Source organism: Arvicola amphibius, chromosome 2, assembly GCF_903992535.2.
Source record: "Arvicola amphibius chromosome 2, mArvAmp1.2, whole genome shotgun sequence".
Taxonomy (NCBI): Eukaryota; Metazoa; Chordata; class Mammalia; order Rodentia; family Cricetidae; genus Arvicola; species Arvicola amphibius.
This window is the reverse complement of record NC_052048.2, coordinates 85,095,263-85,117,591: the sequence shown is the minus strand read 5'-3', so window position 1 is coordinate 85,117,591 and position 22,329 is coordinate 85,095,263. Positions and strand designations below refer to the sequence as shown.

Genomic DNA, 22,329 nt, shown 5'->3' with positions numbered 1-22,329 from the left:
GCAAGATCTTTTCCTACATTGTCCTTCAAAGATCAAGGACAAAACAGAGGAAATTTTAGCAGAGGCCCAGTATGGATTCAGAGCTAACAGGAGCACCATAAATCAGATCTTTACTTTGGGTCAACTGGCAGAAAAATATGAAAAATTTGGAAAAGACTTATATGTCTGTTACATTGACTTCATGAAGGCATTCAATGGCATTTGGAAGAATTTTTTATGAACTTTCATTTTAATATGTATCATTAAGGTAGATTTTAATAAAAATGTGCTTTTCCATCTGCTGTTATTCATCGTATTCTGAATTTTTTTCACCTACACTTTTGTGGGTGATAAAATTCAAGATAATTTACAACTAGTATGCAAATTCAATTCCTACATAGAGGAGCTTACATCATGATCACTAGAAGGTACTGATCTGCATTTTAAGTATCCACTTGGGCTTGGAAAAATGTCTTTTGCTGGAATATTGTTATCATATTAATATCCATTGCTTCATTTATCTTGGGGACTCCTCCTGCCAGTGATGGCTGCTAAGGGCTCTGTTATTTCTCAATTTCTGCCTTTGGAGTACAGCATTGGCTTATTTTTTTGTTTTGAGAAGTTACCATTTTTGTATAATTTGTATAATTTGAATTAGTCACACTAATTTTGTGTTGCACAATAAATGAATTCTAAAGGTACCTGTGTTAGCTATTTTTCATCAACTTGTCAAGCAAACCAGTCACCTGGGAATCATGAGCCTCAGCTGATGGTTTGCCTCCACCAGCCTGTTGTGTGGGAAATGTCTGTGGTACATTGTCTTGATTGCTAATAGGTAGAAGCTTACTATGGGCATTGCCATTACTGGGCATGTGGCCATGGGCTGTATAAGGATGTTAGTTAAACAAGCCATAAGAGACAAGTCAGTAAACAGTGTTTCCCCATTGTCCTTGATTTTATTTCCAGAGACCTGCTGCCTCCATGGTCTCTGTTTCAGTTTCTTTCTTGGTTTCCCTCAGTGATAAACTGTAACCTGTATGTCTCATAAACACTTTCCTCCATATGTTGATTTTGCTTTATTGCAACAACCAAGAACCAAAAAATACGATATTGAAAGCTTCTTGTAGGGAGAGAGGCCACTTGTTTGTCCCAGCAGCCCGACTAGCTTATACCCGAAATAACTACACAGAAACTGTATTAATTAAAACACTGCTTGGTCATAAGCTCTAACTGCTTATTGGCTAACTCTTACATATTAGTTTAACCCATCTCCATTATTCTGTGTATTGCCACCTGGCAGTGGCTTACCAGAGATTCTAACTGGCGTCCATCTCCGGCAGAGGATCCATGACTTCTCCTTCACTCTGCTTTCTTCCTCTCAGAATTCAGTTCTGTCTTCTCCATCTACCTAAGTTCTGCCCTATTAGGCCAAAGCAATTTCTTTATTCATCAACCAATGAAAGCAACACAAAGACAGAAGGACCTTCTAATCAAAAGCTGAGTGTAGTTTAATTTTATTTAAATATTAAAATTTCATCACTGATGTGTCCATTCCACAACATTTTAAGGGGAAAGTGAAGACCATTGCTTTTGATTTCTGTGAGAGTTTCTGTTTGAGATCATGCTGTCGACTGTCTTGAATTTCCTTGTTCTCTCTGTGCCATTTCCACTCTCCTGCATTCTCTTTCTTACTTGCTTTTTTTGCTACATTGAGTAAGAGACTAATTTGTGCTGTCATCACTTTGTTCTTGAAATGAATATTTGTGTCACTTGAGTAACAGCATTTATGTTCAATTCAGATATCCTTTCAGCTCTATCAGTATTCATTTGTTTCCCATATTTTCATTTTCCTGGCAAATTTATCTATTTAGATTATCTGCATTTGGAAAGTGCTGCATGGCTTCATCACTGGCTTGTGCTCAATAGCAGGTGCCTAGAGATCAGTAATCTTCAGATTCTGAAAAAGTTCACAAGTGTGCCACCGACTGTGGCCTGGATTTGTTGTTTCCATGGTGTCATAGACTGAAAAGAATTAAAGATGTTTATAATTTATACAATTAAAGTTGATACACCATGCTAGCAGTAATTGAGCAATGATTTGGGCATGATTGCTGTTATTTGACTAAGATTGAAAATAATTTATATAAATTGGAATCACATAAATGAGGACTATATACATATAGATTTAATTTAATTATCAGATACTTACAGGTTAAAGATATATATTGTACTGATTCTTAATTGAATAGCTCTAAGAGGCAGAATTCTAGATGACACATGATTGTTCCTAGAAACTTGAGCCTTGATTTTCTGTGGCACCTGCACTACTTGGAACTGTGGTCAGACAAGGGTTTGTGGAGTAAAAAACACAAAGAGACATGGATCACACTTGAAGCAAGAATGCCAATGTTATTATGTTTCACGGTAGCCTAAATAGTGCTCTCCTTGACCAGTGGCCACGTCCCAGCTCTCGGGATTTTTCATCTGCAAGCCCACTAGAAACCACATCCTTGTTATCAGAAACTCTTGAGGGTTCCATGCTCAGAGCAGCCACAAGCATAGAAAAACATTTTTTTTTCCTCTGGCAGGCAAGTAGTCATAGAAAGTTCAGGGTCTGAGGGTCTGCAGCTCCCAACAATTTTCTCTCAGAAGAAGGAAGCAAATTCTTCTAACAACTTTCTATTCATTTCTTTTCTGGTTGCTGTGACAAAATACCCAGGCACTGTCAGCTTCAGGAGGAAAAGGCTTGTTTAGCTCCAAGGATCCTTGCACAGTCCTCAATGCCAAGGGCAGTCACAACCGCCTGAGCCTGAGGGCAGGGTATATCCAGAGGCAGGAAACAGAGAGGAGGTAGATGGACTCTTAGGTTCAACTCACCTTTTCCTTTTCATACCATCCCAAACTTCAGCTGTGGGATTGTGCTGCCACATTCAGGGTGGGTCTTCCCACCTCAGTTCATTTGCTAACTGCAGTTTCTGGCAGGCATGCTCAGAGGCTTGTCTTCTACAGGGTTCTGGATAGTGTATACGTGACAAGCAATGTCAGACACTACAAACTGTGGAATTAATTTGTCAGTGGATTATTTCCACATAGATATTTTTTTAAAAGAGGAAAAACTGGTTTATTGGGTACATTCCAAGATGAAGTACAGAAGATAATAACTAGAATGCCACCTATCCCAGGCTACTCCTTAGACCACAATGCTTGTCTCATGGAAACTTTTAACAGGAGTGAAACCAGACTATCTCATTACATTTGCCTTTGATTTTCTAAGAGGAGAAGTGTGGTGAGCTCACCTACCCAGATTTACAACCTACAGAACTTTAAGATAACAAGTGAGTGTTACTGTAAGCAGAATTTTTGTGAATTTGTTATGCAGTGATGTAATATTCATATATCATGAAACTTCAATGGAAAATTTGTGAAATCAAGTGTTTTATAGATGTGGGGTAATTGAAACATCTGTTTGGCAGAAAGTAAAATAGTCAGGACAGAGAACTGTTCACTGGATCAACTATCGAGAATATAGTCAATCATATCCTAAGAACAATTATAGCTTTGAGAAGCTTTTCAAGAACAAATCTCTATTTGTAACTAACTAAAAAATGCAAGGATCTTTATAGGTAATAGAAACAGCCCACAAAGGAACTGTGTCTATTACTATTGAAAGATTAAAAACAACTTAGTTTGTTTATCCAAAAGAAATCAACATTGCCACAACAATCAATCAACAGTACATTTTGTGAACGGATCTTGCAAAAACACACACTACAAAGTAAGTCATCCTTTTATGATCACAAAGTTTATGACTCTATTGCAGAAATTTAGAAATGAAAGCTGATTTATGGTAACAATATGATAACAGTAGGCGAGTTTGTTGCTATAGCTGGGCAAGGAGACCTCAGGAGTCTAGACACATAGTAATGCATGAGTTTATTTGCACCTTGGTCTTAATGAAGCAAGTGAATTCCCTTTGTATGGATGTATAAACTACATTGCCATGGCATATACTTGTTATTGGCCATTCAAGGGCAACTTGTCTTGTACCTGCTAAATGTTAGGAATAACTTTTCTTTTCTTTTTTTTTTTTACTATTTTTTTCCAGTTTATTTATTTTTTATTAAAAATTGCCATCTCCTCACCTCCTCCTCCCCCTTCCCTCCCCTCCCCTCCACCCACACCCCCACTCCCTCCCTCTTGAGGCCAAACAGCCATCAGGGTTCTCTACACTATGTTGAGTCCAAGGTCCTCCCAACTCCCCCCAGGTCCAGGAAGGTGAGCAACCAAACTGACAAGGCTCACACAGAGCCCGTCCACGTCGTAGAGACCAAGCCTATCGCCATTGTCCTTGGCTCCTCGGGGAGGGAAATAGAAAACACCATCCTGAGTGAGAACCTTCACCTGGCATTGGATGGAGAAAATGACAGAGCCCCACATAGGAGCACCGGACTGAGCTCCCAAAGTTCTGATGAGGAGCGGATGGAGAGAGATCATGAGAAAGAAAGTCAGAACCATGAGGGATGCGTTCACCTACTGAGACGGCAGGACAGAACTAATGGGAGACCACCAAGTCCACTTGGAATGGGACTGATGGAACATGCGACCAAATCGGACTCTCTGAGGGTGGCTGATGGTGGAGGAATAACTTTTCTTTTCTCAGGGTTGTACAGCTAATTAGTGAAAAATAGCATATAAAAGAAAACTAAAGATGACTTAATGTTAATTAATGTTTTTGTTGAAATTCTTCCTGAGCTTGACTGAAAATATAAATGTGAAATGAGGAACATGAGAACAGCCACTGAGCTGTTTTAACAATTACAATTATTTGTTTTCAAACTACAGTTTGCCGGGAAGATTCCTGCCATTCTGTAATGTCGTGTGCAGCTGTCCTTCTTAGCCCAGTGGACCAAACAAGAGAAATGAAGAAGCTAGAAGAACCAAAATGTCCTGAGCCTTCCAAACAGTAAGTTGTCACTTAAGGTTCCAGGATGTGAGATATATTCTAAGTATCTCAAAGTATAGCTAGCTGCTCAGACACCCCAGCATGTGATGAAAATGTAAAGATGGGTAGAAATTTGCTTTGTTCAATATCAATCAATTTCAACTATTCACCACCACCTGCTGCCTTGAGTGTCTGACCATTGCCATTTAAGTTTTATTTTGGTGTCCTGCTATAGAGCATGGGTCAACAAACTGAGAAGTTAGCACTGTGTCTGTGTGCATGCTGATCCTGAATCAATTTGAGAGGTGCAAGGTTGGATTATAAAATGGAATCTGTTTATATTTTTGTCTGATTATTGTCTATGTTATTGTGTGTGTGTGTGTGTGTGTGTGTGTGTGTGTCTGCCCTGTGTTTATGAGTCTGCAGAGACAAGAAGCGAGTGTTGGATCTGCCAGTGGTTGCCAGCTGAAGATATGGGTGCTGAGAAATGAGCCTAGGTCCCCTGGGAAAAATGTACTATTAACCACTGAGGCTTTCCTTTCTCTATCTCCGAAGTCAGTTCTTAATAAAAGTTTAGTTTAAAGGTGACTTTGATTTTACAAGGAGTACAAGTTACTATTTTAAATTTTTAAGTAAATTAACATATACTAAAACTTTTTACTATTGAAGTTTGCTGCGTCACATGATACTGTCTGGTAAGAAGTACAGAGGTTTGATAACAATTGTTTGTTTTGCCTTCCTTGATCTATGTTCTGGTTTCCATACACACATTTATTTTGTCAAAATTTGACAAGGTAGAAGATGATATTGACATGCATTTTCCTAAATAGGTGTATGTGCTCAAAAAGAATATTTAGAGGGTATGTATAACCATGCAAATACAATTTATATAATTTCCTTTAAAATACTGTCTCTTACTGAAAGCTAAAGTTAATATTATACATTAAATAAATGATAGAGGATTAAGCCCATGATAACAAATATACATAGCCATGAAATATTAAATCACAGATACTTTTGATAAAACATTACATTAATTGAATGGACAACTTGGTGTTGATTTTCCAGAGAAGATATGATTATGTCTGGTAAAAGGTTTCTGAATGAAAAACATATAACATGTGATATATTTTGTATGTGATTATATATGAGTATATGAAGCAGGTAATAACTATATATGCTAACATGAGATATGTAATGTGTGATGATATATGATCTGTGGTGAAATGTGCTATGTGACTCGTGATGATATAGGATGCAAGGCGATATGTGGTCATGTATGATGTACTGTGCTATGTGCTGGTGTTGAAATGCGGAGACATGCATTGGTGGATGATATGTGTTAATGTGTAATATGTGATGATGTAGCACAAATAATAAAAGTCCAGAGACAGATATTGGGGTTCAACCCAGAAAACAGAAAAACAAAGCAACCAAGCCACTAGAGCTGTCTTACCTCTACAGAAGCTAGGTGACAGCTGACTAAGCAGACAAATCCTCTCTCTCTCCTTTAATCTTATATTCCCTTTAGTGCTGGGATTAAAGGTGTGAGGCATCACCCCCTTGATTTGTTTCTGCATCGATCTTGTGTCACCGTGGGTGGTCTTGAACTCACAAAGATCCATCTGCCTCTGTCTCCGACATCCTGGGATTAAAGGTGTGTGTCACTATTACGTGACCTCTAGTGGCTTAGCTTTGCCCTTCTGATCTTTATGCAGGCATCATTTATTAAAACATAAATAGAATATCAGTATATGATGATATATGACATGAATATCTATGTGAACTATGGTGGTAAATACTAGGTGGTCCTGTATAATATGTGTGTGTGTGTGTGTATGTGTGTGTGTATGTGTGTGTGTGTGTGTGTAGTCTAGGAATCACTAACATCTCTTTCTTTCATTTGACCTGAGATCACTCTATTCTCTCAGAACCCACATTCTCATTTAAATTCTCTTTGCTAACAATATTATTAACTCACGTATATCAGTTTTTGGTTTATTTGCATATTTTTTTGATAAAATACATAGATATTTTATGTGGTGCTATGTGACTTGTGGTGATATGTGGCATGTGATATTTGAGTGATATGTAATACTATATGGGCTGTAGTGAGTTGTGGCACTATATGCTATGTGATAGTATGTGATATGTGATGTTATGTGGATGTTTCCTGTATTTTTGAGTGACCCATCACATTTTCAAGGAGTCTTGGCACATACTAAATAGACCTGCTTGTTACACTGCTTTGTGTTTCTTGTCAGTTTCTCTACCTGGTCATATGCTCCCAAACAGTTTCCTGCAACATGATTCTATTTAATAGTCTTTGTGAAATCAATTAGAAGAATCTCTTAATGTTATATTCAATAATACTGAATCAAATGGAGCAATGCATGTATTTGATTGCATGAAGATATTCACTATTAATATTCTCATTATGGAGGAAAGAAATACCCAGCAATTCAGGAAGTAGTGATTGTAATTCAGTTTTAATGCAATCTGAAAGTGAAAACCATTTAACTACACATAATGTAGTTTAAGTTTTAGGATCCTATAGTCATCTTTTGTCTAATAGAAAGAAAATTACTTCTCATATTTGCTCAGTAAGTTGCATTAGAAAGCTCAATGTACTCTTCTGCAGTGTTTGTGAGTTTGCATAAGTCTCCACATAGTTTTAACTTGGATCTTAAACTTTTTAGATTATATTTCAAGGACTTACAACAAAACTGATTAATAGTTAGTAATCTACATGCCTTTACACCCATGTCTTTAGCTGCTTCATTAACAGTCTTATTTTGGTGTGAGTGTGTGTGTGTGTGTGTGTGTGTAGCCTAGGAATCACTAACATCCCTTTCTTTCTGCTTGACCTGAGATCATTCTCTTTTCTCAGAACCCACATTCTCATTTAAATTCTCTTTGCCAACAATATTATTAACTCATTTATATCAGTTTTTGTTTTTTTGCATCATAAAGGCTGTTAAAATCTGTTTTGCTTGTGGATATTTATCTGTTTGTACTTCAGTTTCTACATTTGTCAATTATGCTGACACCTTGACCTTCACTATGAGGGTGTGAATTTTTTACTCCACAAGGACAGAGTTCATCTGCCATTGTCTCAGTATCACCTGTCAACATTATGGACGACCCTGTATATAAATGTCTAATGCTTTGAGACATCTCTCTAGGTGTCCTACCAGAATCCCCAGTTGTTTTAAGAGCAAATCAGTGACCAGCTTTTTCTCTTTTAAAGTCATGTATCGAAACTTCTCATTTACATAAAGCCACATGATTTTACTTTCTTAAGATCTTAGATTTCCTTCATCATAATATAACTGCGGTATAACATCAATTGTTTTTATTAGCATTAGCTTTATGTTTTTTAAAAGTTGAGCTGACTCAGAAGGTATAAGTATCCCATATGTTTCGCTAAAAATAATCGTCAATTATGAATTTAAGGAAACTATGCAGTTATTTTTTAACACGTATTTTCCTTTTTTAAACTATGAAATCATGACTCAAATCACAATTGTATATGTCTTGTATATCACACACCATAATTTTGAAAATTAAAAAAATTGGTGTAAGCGATGAATGAGAACAATATATGAGCACAATGGATGAGCACAATATAAACACAAGGTTAATGACTGACAGTTCTTGATTGACAATGAGAGACTCCCTACCTCAACCATCTTCAGGAAGACGGTGAGTAGTAATGAAGACTGGCTCATGTTGCTAAAATGTAGTGGGAAGAAATTTCTGTAACTACTAGGGTTGGATTTCAGGCAGAGCTGCCAAAGGCCATTCTGTTTGCAACTCTCAACATCACCTGGCCACCTGCAGTTCTCATTTTCTAGGACTTTCATTCCTCAAATGATTTCAGGGTCCCAGCAGCAACTGAGGCAGATGTTCATCTTATCGACACGTCCTGTGGAGAGAAACAGTTTTTCTGAAAAGGAGGCAAGTATAGATTTCAGTGCCATTGGCTTCGATTGTTTAAATTACCATTCTGACACAATCTTGGTCACTGAAATTTTTATGCTCTGGATCCCATTGAAGCCTGAGAGAGTGAGTTATATTGATAATGAAAAGAATACTTGAACATTTGAGAATATTGGTATATAAAAGCAAAACTAGAGGACAAAATTTAAAATTATGTATAAAGAGAGAATTCAGAGTAATAATGTATGCTCCATTTAGTTTGTAATCTCACTTTGAATGGCAGAATTTTTATTATATTAATTTTAAAATACTTAAATATTATCTACAACTTGCATATTTTTTCTTTCAATAAATTTACCAACTTGTTGTAATACTTTTGATCTACTTGTGCTACTGGGAAGGAGTATATGTAATTTCCTTACCCTTGATTTGGAAACAAGAATATATAAATTTTGAAATTATTTTCATAGCAAATATATTAGCTAAGAAACCTTGCCACATATTTTAGAGATAAGGCTGCTAGAGCCAGTTAATACATTTTTATTTTCCATAAGTGAAAAATATGCACAAATATTAGCTCCCAATATAATGCTGAACCATTCAATTCTGTCATTGAGAAGCAGGCGTCTCATGCCTAGCATCTCTTTAATACCGAGTGGGATTACTGCTTTAAGTACCTCATCCTCCTGATGGTGCAGGTGTCTCATATAAATTCATACACCTCTGAATGTCTGAAGCAGAGCTACAGTGACATAATTTAAAACCCAGGATTTCTTTTGCTAAGCGGGACTGGAATAATTTTCTTCATAGATTTGCTTCAGAATATGTAAGGTATAGTTAAAGAAAGTTATGAGACTATCTTTTGATAATGCTGTAAACTAAGTAGATTTTAAAATTCTTAACTGGTAAAGAACACTTTAAATCTAAAAGATACTTTCTATCCTGTATGAGTATAGTCTTTTGGATAAGAATTTGTTTGTTTAACATTGTGGGTGGTTTGTTAATATATCAATACAAAGACTTGAAAACAATTCAGAATATTGATCTCTATTATATTATTGTGTTAGTGTATTATTACATAATTTTGCAAGATGAGAACCATTTCATGACAAAGGTAGTTATGTACTCATGTTTGATAGATATACATTGATTTTGAAATGTTTCTTAAAATGGATACATTTATCTACTTTGCCACATAATCAGGAACATCTTAGATTAGGACTTCCTGTTAAAAGCAAAATGACAGGAAAAAGCTGTTCTTTGTAAGAAGGCAAGGTTCATTTTGTGTATCATGGTAGAAGAGTTCAGAGGTTTGCTTCTGTCTATACATCGCTCTAATAAGGTAAATAAAGTTGTGGATTTGATTTCTTTTCACAGTCTTTTCACATGTATCTCAACAGACTACAGTCAAGATAAAATTAGCTAGAAAACAGAAAAATCATCCTGGGCAGGAGGCTCACACCAATGAGCTCAGCATGAAAGAAAACTCCCCAGAGTTTGAGGTCATCCTGGTCTGTGCAGTGGTAACCTTTCTCAAAAAAATTATGTAATCTAAATAGCTACACAGAGTTCAAACATTCAGTCACATAGAAAGCTGAGTTAGAAGAATGGACCTTATTATAGTCACCAAACATAATATGCAATGTATGTTCACATTACAGCGATGCATAGCTTACTCTTCTAAACCGCACTTGTGTCCAATAAACAGCATAAAAAGGACCACTTTCAAAATAGACATAATATTCAAGCTCTGCTGAGAAAGAAATCATATGACATTGGTTCTGGGTCTGACTTTGTGCTCTGTTAGGAATCTTCTTGTAGCAAATGCAGATCTTCACCCATGCTCACAATCAGTGTCTGAAATGAAGGGCCTTGCTGTCATTGTAAGTAAGTATACAGGGAAAGGAAAAATAACGTGTGGTATTACTTCTCTGTCCTTTCCCATATTTTAATTTTATTTTATATCCAGAACATTATGCTATCCAAAAGATATGATTTATGGCTAGGATTGTGGAAATGCAGCATTTCTCAGTTGTGTGACCAACTCTCTGGGTCAAGGCTCCCTCACTTTTGTTCACCTTTGTTGACTTTGGAAAGGTGCGCTGAGATTCTTTGGAAAAGGTGAGGGGCTGCTGCTGCTCAGTACAGAAGTCTGATTTACAAAGCATGTTCAAAATCTACCTATTTTATTTTTCAAAACTGCTCTTAATGTCATCCATAAAGTTGGCTCATAAGCTTTTCATTGATTAGAGCCATCACAGAGTTAGATCATCAGCCTGTTTCCAATATCACCATTTTCTTAGTCCAAGCATAGTTCAGTTGTCAGAGATGAAGGAGGAGATTTCTGTAGACAGCGTCCTCATCCCAGTGTGAATCTATCCACCTTTGGGGAGGAAGCTGTAGGGAGGAGCTATTTTGTAATCACAGCTCATAGAGAGTTCTGGAGGATCAGTTTCCAACTTCGCTGCAGCTGAAAACACAAAAGGAAGATGCCATTTTCACGCTTGGCTGCCTGAGGCAGGCTTGCTTGGTCTGAAGAGAGAGAAAGGCTGGCCACTGCCAAAGCAGCTCCCTGCATGCAGAGTCCATCAGGGAGGACAGAGTCCATGGTGCACATGGTAGAGGAGAGCAAAACAGAAGTTGATGCTTCCTGGGCTTATTACTAGGGCTCTGCAGCATGCTGGAAGAGAACCTTAAATGTCCACTCTGTGTGCATTCGCTAGTCTCAGAGCCAGATTGCACTAAAATGGTTCTGCTAGACTGAACTTCACTTCCCACTACCAGAACACAGGATTGTGAGTCTGAGCAAGTTCTTTCTCGCCATCCGGGCTTTCTCTTAGTAAGGCCATAGCAGGAAAACTTGGCATTTGTTTTTGTCTTAAGTATGTGGTATAGTTCTGTACCACCAGGTCTTTTGAATTGTAAGCTTGCCTCTTGAAACCCAGGTCTGTCCCTTTGTGTCAATGTCTTTAAATGAGTTGGATGCTTACTTTGGGCTTGGTGTTTGAGAAGACTGTATTACATCCTTTCTCCAGCTGTATGCCTTTGCTCATCACAAAAGTTGAGGAAACTCAGACTTTTCACCAACCAATAAGGATTCCTCTGCCAACCACTGGACCCGGCATTCTTTGCTAAGTGTCACTTGCTATATTCCTCCAGTCACTTATTAAACCGCCAGTCACTAGTAGTTGACAGATCTTAAAGGGGAAACTGAGACACTCTTACTTCCAGGTAAACTGTATACGGAAACAGCAAGGTGAAAAAGAAATGCAGACGGTTCTAGATTTTTGGTCAATTAAGATGTGTTGACTAGTCAGCTGTGAGAGCGCAGACGGCCACTATCTCCTTATTCATCCCAGTCTCTTGATCAACTTATTACAAGTTGTGGTCTTATTCACATGTGATTTATAAAATTTAAAACATAAATATAATTGGCTTATGTTGAACAACTCCAAGGAAACAGTGTCTTCCGGGCATAGCAGGACTGACTTACATATGGACTCAGAGACTGTGGCTACACAAACAAAACCTGGACAGGTTCAAGTCAGACAAAACCCCAACTGTAAAAAAGAAGTGGGCACAAAGTCCCATCTCTAATCAGGAAGCTTTCTTCACTTGATAACTGGCAGGTATAGGAAAATCTAAATTCTCCAGTGGAGTGTGGCTGGGTATTTGAACCACATTCCAGTGCAGGTCCCACGCCCAGGAGTAGCTGACATCACAAAATATACTCTGTGTTTTTTGTGGGATTTTTATTTGATAGAGGAGAGTTATCTGTCTATGTTTCTTTCATTGGTTAATTAATAAAGAAAACTGCCTTGGCCCTTTAAGAGACAGAAAATTAGGTAGGTGGAGTAGACAGAACAGAATTGTGGGAACAAGGAAGTAGAGTTGGGGAGACGCTTCAGGCAGTCTCCATAGGGAGTCTCCATGCTGCTCCTCTCCGAGATGGACGCAGGTTAAGATCTCTCCTGGTAAGCCACACCTCGTGGTGCTACCCAGATTACTAAATATGGGTTAAAGGAAGATGTGAGAATTAACCAATAAGAGGCTGAAACTATGGGCCAGGCAGTGTTTTAAAAGAATACAGTTTCCGTGTAATTATTTCGGGTGTAAAGCTAGCCGGTGGCTGGGTGGCCGGACCCAGCCCCGCCGCTTCACACTACATTTATTTCAGCTTGTTTTGATATTTTTGTCATTTTTAAAAATTGCTATTATTGTAATTTTTGTCAAAGGAGCATGAAGGTGGATGGGTAGGAAGTGGTATCTGAGAATAGTTGGGGAGGGGGCTATGATTTATTGTCTGAAAAACATTCCCAAAATATAGATTCCATATTATTCAAGAACCAGGAGATTTTAATCAATCAAACGAAAAATGATAAGGAGAGCACTCTTTAGAGAATCTTTTCTCTTGATTGATAGTATTGTTATTTTATCTTCTAGTGGTTTATTGCTCCTTAGTAAGTCACTGTATTTGTCCCCTTGTGCAATCAGCTTGTCAAGTCCAGAACTCCTACTGTCTTGTCGTGTCTGCTTTGACAGGCCTTCTTTGTAAGCTGAGCATGTGAGTGCTATTTTTCAGATGACTTGGGACAACTTGATAAGATGACTGAAGGGTTTCAGTTCACCAGAGCAGTTCCCTTTATGGGGTAATATAAATACAGATTTATCAGATCCTTGAGCAAGATTGTAAGTGCATTTTAGCTGCTGTACAAGTAAAGGCTATGTATGTATACAGGCCCACAGCCAGCTCTCAGCCACCCTGCTAGCACCCTACAGTGAATTCTGTTTCCAAATAAGTGACTGTTTCATTTGAAGCTAGTCTACAACCATGCAAAAATAGTATCAGTCTTTTAATAATAGCACAAAGTTATGTTCTCAGATATGAATTCCTTATTTTCTCCATTTTATGGGACAACGTCAAGCAGTGAAAACTAACAGAGCATCATTTGTTTGTCAAGACTGCACAGTTTAAAATATGTGGCAGAACTGCATCGGACACAAAGAAGGAAATTGTTAGAAAGAAACTGATTCAGAATTATTTTAAAATTATAGTAAGTAGGTGTAGAGTTGTAGAAAAATGCATAAATATATAGGGTATTGTGCAGTTTATTATTGTACACATTTCTTCTAGTGATTTTCTGCTGATTTTTAAAGGAAACAGTATCATTAAATATCTGCATGTGTGCATATCTGTGTATGTGTGTGTTTGTATGTGTATGTCTTTGTTTATGTATCTGAATTTTATGCATGCCTCTGTGTGTGTGTGTATACGTGACTGTGTGTGTAAGGCTATGTGCTTATGCATTCTATGCATGTGTATGTATGTGCATGTGTGGATGTGTGTATTCCATGACAATGCATGTGTTGGGTGTGGATATATATTCATGTCTATGCATGTGTGGGCATGTATGTATACATGGCTATGTATGTGTAGGCGTGTATTTGTACATGTCTGTGCATATGTGAGTGTGTATGGGTAGCTGTGCATGTGTGAGTGTGTGTTTGTGTATGATATGTGTATGTGTGTGTGTGTTTGTGAATGTCTGCACAAGGGTGGTTGTATCTGTGCGTAACTGTGCAGGGGTAGGCAGGGGTATATATGCATGACTGTGTATGTGGGTGTGTGTTTGTCCATGTCTGTGCATGAGTGAGTGTAAGTATGTGCATGACTACATATGTGTTAATATGTATATGACTGTGCATGTGTTAGTGTGTGTATTCCATGACTGTGTATGTGGATGTGTGCTTGTCCATGTCTGTGTATGAGCGAGTGTGGGTATGCTATTGACTACATATGTGTATGACTGTGTATGTGTTGGTGTATGTATGTCCAAGACTGTGTATGTTTTGGTGAGAGCACATACATACATGTCATTGAGAAGTCAAGAAGTCAACTTAGGGTGTTGTTTTTCAGATACCACCACCTTGGTTTTTATTTTTGATAGACAATTGTATATACATATACAATATATTATGATAATATTCACCCCTTTACCTTTTCTTGTCCCTTCCTACTCCTGTTGATACCATACCTTCTTTCCTGGTGTCATGTCTTTTGTTAGACTAGTACTTCACCCACCCTTAATCAGAGGGACTTGTGTTTGTGTTTGTGTGTGTGTGCGTGCCTGCAATGATGACAGTTAATGCAGAGTGCTTAAAATAAATCATTGCTGGTTCTGAACCTGCAATGGAAAGTCTGTATCACCCTTCCCAAAGCCCATTGCTGATGATGCTGCGGAAATATGGAAATGGGGAGGAATACAGCGAGGCATATGGTATGGTAGTTGTACTCATGGATATCCAGCAGTTATGGCGACTTCTGTCTTATTTGTTGAGCTAAAGTCTCTCACCGTGACCATGGACTGACTCATTAGAGTGGCCTGGCTGAACTGCAGTCTCCAGAGATCTTCTTGTCTCCATCTTCCTAGTGCCACAATTACAAGCATAAATCATCACACAAGGCTCTTAATGCAGGTACTGAGAATTGAAGTCTGGTCCTCATACTTTAGCTTTGTTGAATGAGCTGTATCCCTAGCCTAAATATTACCTTTTTCCATAATTTGAATCAAGTTCTCCTTGTAGCATATTTGCCCTAGGCAGTTGCTTTGTTCTAGGGTGCTCATGATATTAAGTCACATACAACAAAGATACTTAAGAACTGATTACTTTCTATTTATATATGAGGCTGAATGCACTGGCTTTGGCTAGAAGGTAGGACAAACTGTGATGGTTGAAAATAAGCGTGGTGATCAGAGGGGCAGCATCCAGCAACTGATGGGAGCAGATGGAAAGAAGAAACCCACGGCTAAACACTAGACAGAACTAGAGAAACCACACAGAAGAGGGGGAGGAAGGATTTTAGGAGCCAGAGGGGTAGAGGACGGCAGATGAACATGGCCCACAGAATGAACTAAGCAGGTCTCCTAGGGACTCACAGAGACTGAAGTGACAAACACGACCCAGTATGGGTCTGAGTTATATTCTCTGCACATAACATATGTATATTAGAATAGCTTGCTGTTCTTGTGGGACTCCTAACAGAGGAGTTGGGGGAGGGTGTTTCTGACTCTTTTGACTACACTTGGGACCCTTTCGCTCCTACTGGGTTGCCTTATCCAACCTTGATATGAGGGTCTGTGCCAAGTCTGACTGTAACACTTTGCCATGTTCAGTTGATATTCTTGTGCAATCTCTTTAAAAAAAAAGAGAGAGAGAAAAAGTGATCTCCTCTGTTTTGGTGAGCAGTGAGAAAGGAGAAGGCGTGAGGAAGAACTGGGACTAGTGGAGGTAGGAAAACTGCACTGGGGATGAAATGTATGAGAGAAGAATGAAAGTTTTTTTTTAAAACTCTCCAATTGTTAATATTCAATATTAACACAGATACTCCTTGAATAATTCACAGGTAAGGATGGAATTTTCAGCAGTAATTTTGTCATACAAGGTCAGAAAGAAAGATCTTGAAACTAGGAGCCCAGAAGGCCAGCATCCAGCCTGGCTTGAGGCAAAGCTTTTGCTTTTCTGAAGGTTGCCCTTAATATTTGTGAGTTAAACGTTTGGATCAGAAATCCTACTGATGAACAGTCTAGCAGCTTCCAAATAGCAAAGTGACTTGCTATTGTGTTTGCTCTGTAGAGGGGAACTACAATAAATACTATCAAGTATTTTCAAGTATTTTTGAATTAATAATCCCCCATGGCTGTTGCTGCTTGTGTTCCAGTTAGCTCCTTGGGACTCAATCACATCTGAATGCTCATGTTACAGAGCACATTAGACAGGGTGCTGACTATCTACATTCCCCTTTGTCACTCAGTTGACACCAAGGACAGAGGCTTCTAAGGTCTGATGCTTTCTATCGATCTGCCCATCTTTTTTTCGGTTTCACTCAGTCTCTTTAACATGATTCTAAGTATAAAATTCACAAGTATAGTCTTGCTATATCGTTCTTTTCAGAGTTTATCAATGTGTTTTGCTTGTACAGTTCATAGAAGTTGTTTGTTATGTGCTGCCTTAAGCTCTATAGATATTAGCTCATTTCATTCTCTCTCCCAGTGATAGTATATGCAATAATTACCCACAGGTTACAGTCCAGAAAATATGGACACACAGACATTAAGTTGTCCAAGATGACCTTATAGAAGAAGAATAAATTGTACTTTCTTTTCCATAATCTTAATTTACTAAATATTAAATTTGACACAATATATAATTTATTTTGTAAATTTTTAATATTTTATATTTTTAGCAAATCTGAAATATGTCACTACAGATCATTATAAAATATGTATGCCATATAAAATTTGCACATGTATATCAGCAGAATAAATAGAACTAGAGTTATTCTTCTTCGAGTAACTCTAGAGTTGCTCATCGCATCCATTAGAATCTTTGCATTTATTCTAGTGTGTCTTCACAAATAAGCCAAGAAGCAGAGTGTTATATTTCTGATGCTTGAGTTTTACTTAGCACTCTCTGTTTCCTTGATGCAGTTGTTGAGTCTATTACATTGAGTATTATTACATTTTGGTATTTCTTTGTAAATGGCTTTTATTAACTTCATATGAATTATATTTACTATGGATTAAAGGCACTTAAGAGTTTGTAGAAAAAGGGATGATGAGATTGCTCAGCATGTGCAGGCAACTTCTCCTAACCTTAATGACCTGAGTTCAATCTTGGGGCTCCCATAATGGGAAGATTACCACAGTTTCCCTCTGACCTTCACACATGACTGACTCCTCTCTCTCTCTCTCTCTCTCTCTCTCTCTCTCTCTCTCTCTCTCTCTCTCTTTCTCTCACTCTTCCTCCCTCCCTCTCTCTTTCTCTGTCTCTCTCTCACACAAACATACATACACACACAAATATGCACAAGAAGATTAAATATAAAAAAATTGGAGATATAATGTAAGATGTGAAAACTAACCAGGATTTTATCCTCAACCAAGGTATCCAACTAACATTTCACACAATTTATCATGTAATATAAGACAGCACACCAAATAGGGTGTCTTCAGAAAATTTAGATATACCATTATGGCATTTAATATTTTAAATAATCCATCCTATAATTTTCTTGTAATAAGAGCTCAGAAATAATGGCCTCTATCTGGGTCTGTGTAGATCTAAAGGGCATAACAAAGATTTCTATTAAAAGTGACTTATAGAGGTGTCTCAAGAAGTATAAGAGAATTCCATAGTAAGGAATTTATGCTGGAGATTTCCATGACTGAGGTGCTGGAGTAGTGAAGATGGATTTCAGCATTACTGAAGCTGCAGAACACTCAATCTGTGAAATTCCTTAAAATCTAAAGGATCTGTTCTGATGAAGGTCACCTGTAGTTTTGATGATCATACATTTATTTGATTTAATTTATTGTGATTAATCATATTAAATTAATTTGATTTGATTAAATATGATAAAGTAAAACATATTTATTTTAGGATAATTAAGGTCTGACATGATTGCCTAAATATCACAAGATTATGGCATATTAATATGTGATTATTAGTCTAGAAAGAATGAGTTATAAGGTCTTTAAATGACAATGGAATTTGTTTTGATTAATTTGCTTTTTTATGTGTAAGCTATTCTACACCAGTTATTATTTCATTCTGGAGATGAATTCATTTTCCTTCTCTTACAGAAGGCAGGGTTTTTTTTTTCCTAAATTTTTAACTGCACTTGAATATGACTCAATGTATTTGTAAGTTTTTTAATGTAAACTGGTTTTATAAAAGTTTTCAATAAATAATTATGTTACTTTACTATATGTAATTAAATACAAGTTCTTTTTTTATAAGGGAAATCAAGAAACTAGTAAAGTTTTATAGCTATTGCATAGCGTGTAGTGGACATAAACAAAACACCTGACTGATGTGGAACTGTGACTTCAGCTCCCTGCTCCTTTAAACATCTAAAATTTAGCAATCATTTGACTCAGTCTTTTACTTATATCTTTTAAATTAAAGACTTAAGGTAGGTATTTCCTAAGCTATATATTCCCTCTAAGTTGCTAATTGAACTCAAGGGTTGTGCATATTCAAAGCATTTGATAAAATCACCAACAATATGTAAGTACTGGTCAGTTTGTCATATTTTGTGTCAGATGGTTTTGTGATGCAGAAGCAATTCTTCAGGCTTGCACTAGACCCTTGATCCCAGTCCCTTCTTTGTCCTTACATGTGAGTGTAAACACCCCCACCCCCAGACTTTGGAACAACTTCTGTTATTGTCTTACTCTTTCTTGTTTCTTTCTATCATAAACTCATTTAACTGAATAATGTTCTGACTGTTGCGAGTATGAATTCTGTATATCTTAGACAAATAAAACATGTCAAATTATGTTTATATTCTCTTTCCCATATGTATGGTTTCTATTTGATTATAAATAACTATGTAAATAGTTTCATATACCTGATGTAATCTATTATGATTGGCATGGTGTAACAATACTAAATAGGTTATCTATTTTCTGATTTTTCATTTGAAATTCACATGTTTTAATAGAGAAATATGTTCTTTAATTATATACACAAATCAGGACAGGAACTTATTGCATTATATTGAACTGTACCCACATGCTTTATCATTTTATTGGAACAAGAAACCAGGTGAAAAGCGTTTTTAAATTAATATGCATTTGCTTCAGAAAACAAAAAATGAAAAATTAAACAGGAAGCTGCTTTCTGATATCGGATGGTCATTCTGTGATTAAAATATAATGTGACCTCCAGATGTTTTGCATCATTAATTACTGGACACTTTAAAATATGGTAATTGAACATTTAATTTTATAATTGGATACTCAATTGTGTTTTGCAGCTGATTTATAGGCCACAATAAATGTTTCTACTTAGAAAGAGAAGATGACAAGGATGTTTTATTGAATCTATTCTCACCTCAGTTATTTAATACATTTTCTTCTATACCTGTCATTCATAGGGCATAGGAAAAGGACATTAAAACATACTTAATACTCCTTGAAATAAACTGGACAGAGCTTTTTCAAGTCAGTTTAGTCTGAATGCTCTGGGTACAATTACATCATGTTACAGCACATTTTGCATTTTAAAAAATCACCTTAGCAGGATAGATAAATTGTGAATGTTCTTTGGTGAACCAGGGATCCTGGACATAATCCATGGCTCTTGCAACGCTCTGTAAGAAGTGAACTGGGAAAAGAAGCCTTGCAGAGGACCTTGTTTACTTTGCCAGGCACGAGGGCACACTCCTGCTTGCCCTGGCATCCTTGAGCAGATAAAACACCAATCCCTGGTATTTTATCTGCCTTCTGCCAGAGAGGACAAAGTTCAGTTCTGCGCCTTAACAGTGTTATCCCAGTCTATGTCCTCTGGAGCTAGGATGAACTGCATAAGCATTGAGTGTATAGAGACTGCTCTATAGTATTCTCCAACCAACCAGCTTATTCTTACAAATGATCAACAGTCACTAGAAGGCCAACAAAAGTAAAATCACATCACTTAGTATATAAATTTATTTTTTTTTATTTTTTTTATTAAAAATTTCCATCTCCTCTCCTCCTCCCACTTCCCTCCCCTCCCCTCCACCCACACCCCCACTCCCTCCCTCTCCAGGCCAAAGATCAGTCAGGGTTCCCTACACTATGGGAAGTCCAAGGTCCTCCCAATTCCCCCCAGATCCAGGAAGGTGAGCATCCAAATTGACAAGGCTCCCACAGAGCCCGTCCATGCAGTAGAATCAAAGCCCAGTGCCATTGTCCTTGGCTTCTCAGTTAGTCTCCACTGTCAGCTACATTCAAAGAGTCCGGTTTGATCACATGCTCCATCAGTCTGATTCCAACTGGCCTTGGTGATCTTCCATTAGATCTGTCCCACCGTCTCAGTGGGTGAACGCACCCCTCGTGGTCCTGACTTCCTTGCTCATGTTCTTCCTCCTGCTCCTCATTAGGACCTTGGAAGCTCAGTCCAGTGCTCCAATGTGGACTGCTTGCTTAACTAGACATGCAGGACACACAGAGAAATGACTGCTGACTGAACTAGCTTAAAAATGAGATATTCTTCAGGGTTCCTGCTTCATGAAAGAGTCTGCAAGACATTATACAGGATACAGAAGAAAGTGACTGACAAACTGCCAATGTAGTTGGAAATGTCTTGAAATTTCCTGCTTTGTGGAAAAGTCTGCTGGATACTATGGGCCTGTAGGCCAAAGACAGATGCCCCAATGGTACAGAAAAATTTTGGGTGATTGTCCAGGTAGTGAGATGTCTCTGTCAATTCTAGAGTTTTGGAAGTTGCTTATAATGTACTTCCTGTTTACTTAGGGAATATTATATCCTGCTGGAGTCTTTGATGGAGATGAATAATTTATAGTTATAGTTACAGCTTTCCTTAGTTATGATAAAAGATAAAATAGATATAAATATTGTAACTATAATTCTTGCTTTATACCCATTTTGTTATAAGTAATTTTTCTATATTAAAGTTAAAGCCTTCCTCTTTATTTAATCAGAAAAATGGAGGTTCTGTGTGATTCCCCTCTGTATTCTGTGAATATCATTGGTTAATAAAGGAACTGCTTTGGGCTTATAGCACAGCTATAGAGGAACAGAGCTAGGCGGGGAAAACTAAACTGAATGTTGGGAGAGAGAAGACAGAGTCAGAGAGAAACCATGTAGCCCCACCAGAGACAGACACTTGATGTTTAGCTGGTAAGCCACAGCCATGTGGCAATACACAGATTAATAGAAATGGGTTAAATTAATATGTAAGAGTAGGCCAATAAGAATCTAGAGCTAATGGGCCAAGCAGTGATTTAAATAATATGGTTTTAGTGTGATTATTTTGGTTCTGGGCAGCTGAGATGAACAAGCAGCCCCATCTAACACTAAGGTTTCATTGTCTTTACATAGGACTCGTAGAAATAATAGGTGATAATGTTAGGCCTGTACTGATGTTTGTACTTTCTGTACCCTTAGATTTTTAAAAAATGAACTGAAAGGATCTATACCCCAGTGTTCGTAGCAAATCATAATTGCCAGAATAGAAAGGTAAACCAAGTGTCTATGTATGATCCATGGAGATATGAAACAGCAACATATACATGCCATGGAACATTATTCAACCCTGACAATGATGGAGATATTGATGAAATATCTTGGTACAGCAAGAGACTATGACATTATATGGAAAGAACAACTCCCTTACAAAATAGACAACTAAATCATGACTATCTAGTTTAGGCAGAGAGCACAGAAGTGCATTCTAGTCCCTAGGGAAGGAAATATGGGGCCTTATGGGTTAGTGTGTATGCAGTTTTACTTTGAGAAGATGGGCAATTTCTGAAGATGGATAACAATTTAAGTCAGGCTCTCTAGAGGAACAGAACTGATGCAATGAATATATATATATATATATATATATATATATATATATATATGACATTTAGTAGACTGTTTTACACAGTAGGGTCTAGGGAACCCCACAGT

At 37.4% G+C, this 22,329-nt stretch overlaps 1 protein-coding gene across 2 annotated transcripts in view; it reads left to right on the top strand.

Moving 5' to 3' along the window:
* Positions 1–22,329, top strand: part of Ccser1 (coiled-coil serine rich protein 1) — a 626,740-nt gene that overhangs the window by 247,437 nt on the left and 356,974 nt on the right. For both annotated transcript variants that reach the window (XM_038318799.1, XM_038318800.1), the window contains exon 5: positions 4,822–4,942. In XM_038318799.1, coding sequence (XP_038174727.1) covers positions 4,822–4,942 — 121 coding nt within the window. The remainder of the gene's footprint in view (positions 1–4,821; positions 4,943–22,329) is intronic.